At 37.5% G+C, this 1406-nt stretch overlaps 1 protein-coding gene across 5 annotated transcripts in view; it reads right to left on the bottom strand.

Moving 5' to 3' along the window:
- The window catches only part of LOC107673764 (mitotic spindle-associated MMXD complex subunit MIP18-like), a 3215-nt gene extending 1899 nt beyond the window's left edge, over positions 1-1316 (bottom strand). For all 5 annotated transcript variants that reach the window (XR_001632434.1, XR_001632433.1, XR_001632435.1 and 2 more), the window contains exons 1-4: positions 1063-1316; positions 809-888; positions 613-738; positions 404-449 (exon numbers count right to left, since the gene is read on the bottom strand). Coding sequence is in view for 1 of the 5 variants with exons in the window: in XM_016467537.1 (XP_016323023.1) it covers positions 404-449; positions 613-738; positions 809-888; positions 1063-1189 (379 nt within the window). In the remaining 4 variants the exon portion in view is untranslated. The remainder of the gene's footprint in view (positions 1-403; positions 450-612; positions 739-808; positions 889-1062) is intronic.
- Between the last annotated feature and the right edge of the window lie 90 nt (positions 1317-1406).

Raw genomic sequence — 1406 nt, 5'->3', positions numbered from 1 at the left:
TATCAAATATGATACAAAACATAAAAAACATTTGCAAAAAAAATATATATTATAATTTTTTTTTTAATTTTGTCTAAAGGTGCAATAAACTGTTCAATTTCATTTCACTATTTCAAGGGTTAAAGGGATAGTTCAGCCAAAAATTCTGTCATAATTTAATCAACTTATTTACAATTAATGGCCCCAACTGTCTTCCATGTTTTCCCCCCATACTGTGGAAGTCAATAGTGACCATCAACTGTTGTTTACCCAAATTCTTTAAAACCTCTTCTTTTGTGTTCAGCAGAGGAAAGAAACTCATACAGGTTTGGAACAAGTGGAGGGTGAGTACATGATTACACAATTTTCATTTTTGGGTGAAGTTGATCCCTTTAAACTTCTGCATTGTACATCGGGCATTTACCTGCATCCTCTGAGGCATGTGTGCCAGGAGTGATGTGAACGTCAATCTAACAACAAAAAGAAAATAACAAATGACTTGGATGGGAATCCCATATTCAAGTCAAGTCACCTTTGTTTATATAGTGCCTTATACAATACAGATTGTGTCAAAGCAGCTTTACAGTAAGCCTAATGTAAGCTTAAATGTGTTTGGCTGCTCACTAAACTTACCTTAAATCTGTCAGGAAGGGAGCGCAGAAGCTTGACTTTGATGGACAGGCCAATGAGTGTGGCCATACTGCAGTGTGGGATGGTCGGTGTGAACTCCACAGACACCATGCTCTCCTGATCATTCACCTACTCGGGGAGAAAAACATGATAGACAGATAGACAGATAAACAGACAGATAGTCGCAGATCAGACTCACATTGACGCGCATTTGTTCCACGACATTCAGCTCTTCGAGGGACAGTGGGTGCTCAGGGTCATTGATCGATCTGATCAGATGTATTCATTTAGTTAAGGTCTGACTCAAAATATTCAAAATGCATTAAATTAGTTTTCTGAACTAACGCAGTTTGTAAGTGTATCTGTCATTATCGCAGATAATTAACAACAACAAGGCTGACATGTCAAAGTAGCAGTGTAGCTAAAGCCAAGTTTCGTGCTTTGAAAAGATATCGAAGATCTCCCTGTCATCGATGGGATCCGCTACATCCTCATCTTCATCAGTGGCAGTGAGGCGTCTTTCCCCCGATCGCTGAAATATCAGAGGATTGGCGTTTTCTAGGCGAGTTCCCCCCGACATTATTATCAAATTATTATACAACTAACACAATACGACCAATACACTACTGTTAGATAAGGTTGCCAACTCTGCGAAGTCGAAAACAAGCTAGCCGGAAGTCAAGCTAAATAACGGAAACAGTATCCACTTTTTTCTTTTCAAAATAAAAGTTTTATTTATAAAAGTTAGATACAATGTTAATTTAAACGGCACAAATAATAATAATAATAATAATAAT

This window comes from Sinocyclocheilus anshuiensis, unplaced genomic scaffold (assembly GCF_001515605.1).
Source record: "Sinocyclocheilus anshuiensis isolate Anshui unplaced genomic scaffold, SAMN03320099.WGS_v1.1 scaffold925, whole genome shotgun sequence".
In the NCBI taxonomy this organism is placed as follows: Eukaryota; Metazoa; Chordata; class Actinopteri; order Cypriniformes; family Cyprinidae; genus Sinocyclocheilus; species Sinocyclocheilus anshuiensis.
This window is presented reverse-complemented; position numbering and strand designations above follow the sequence as displayed.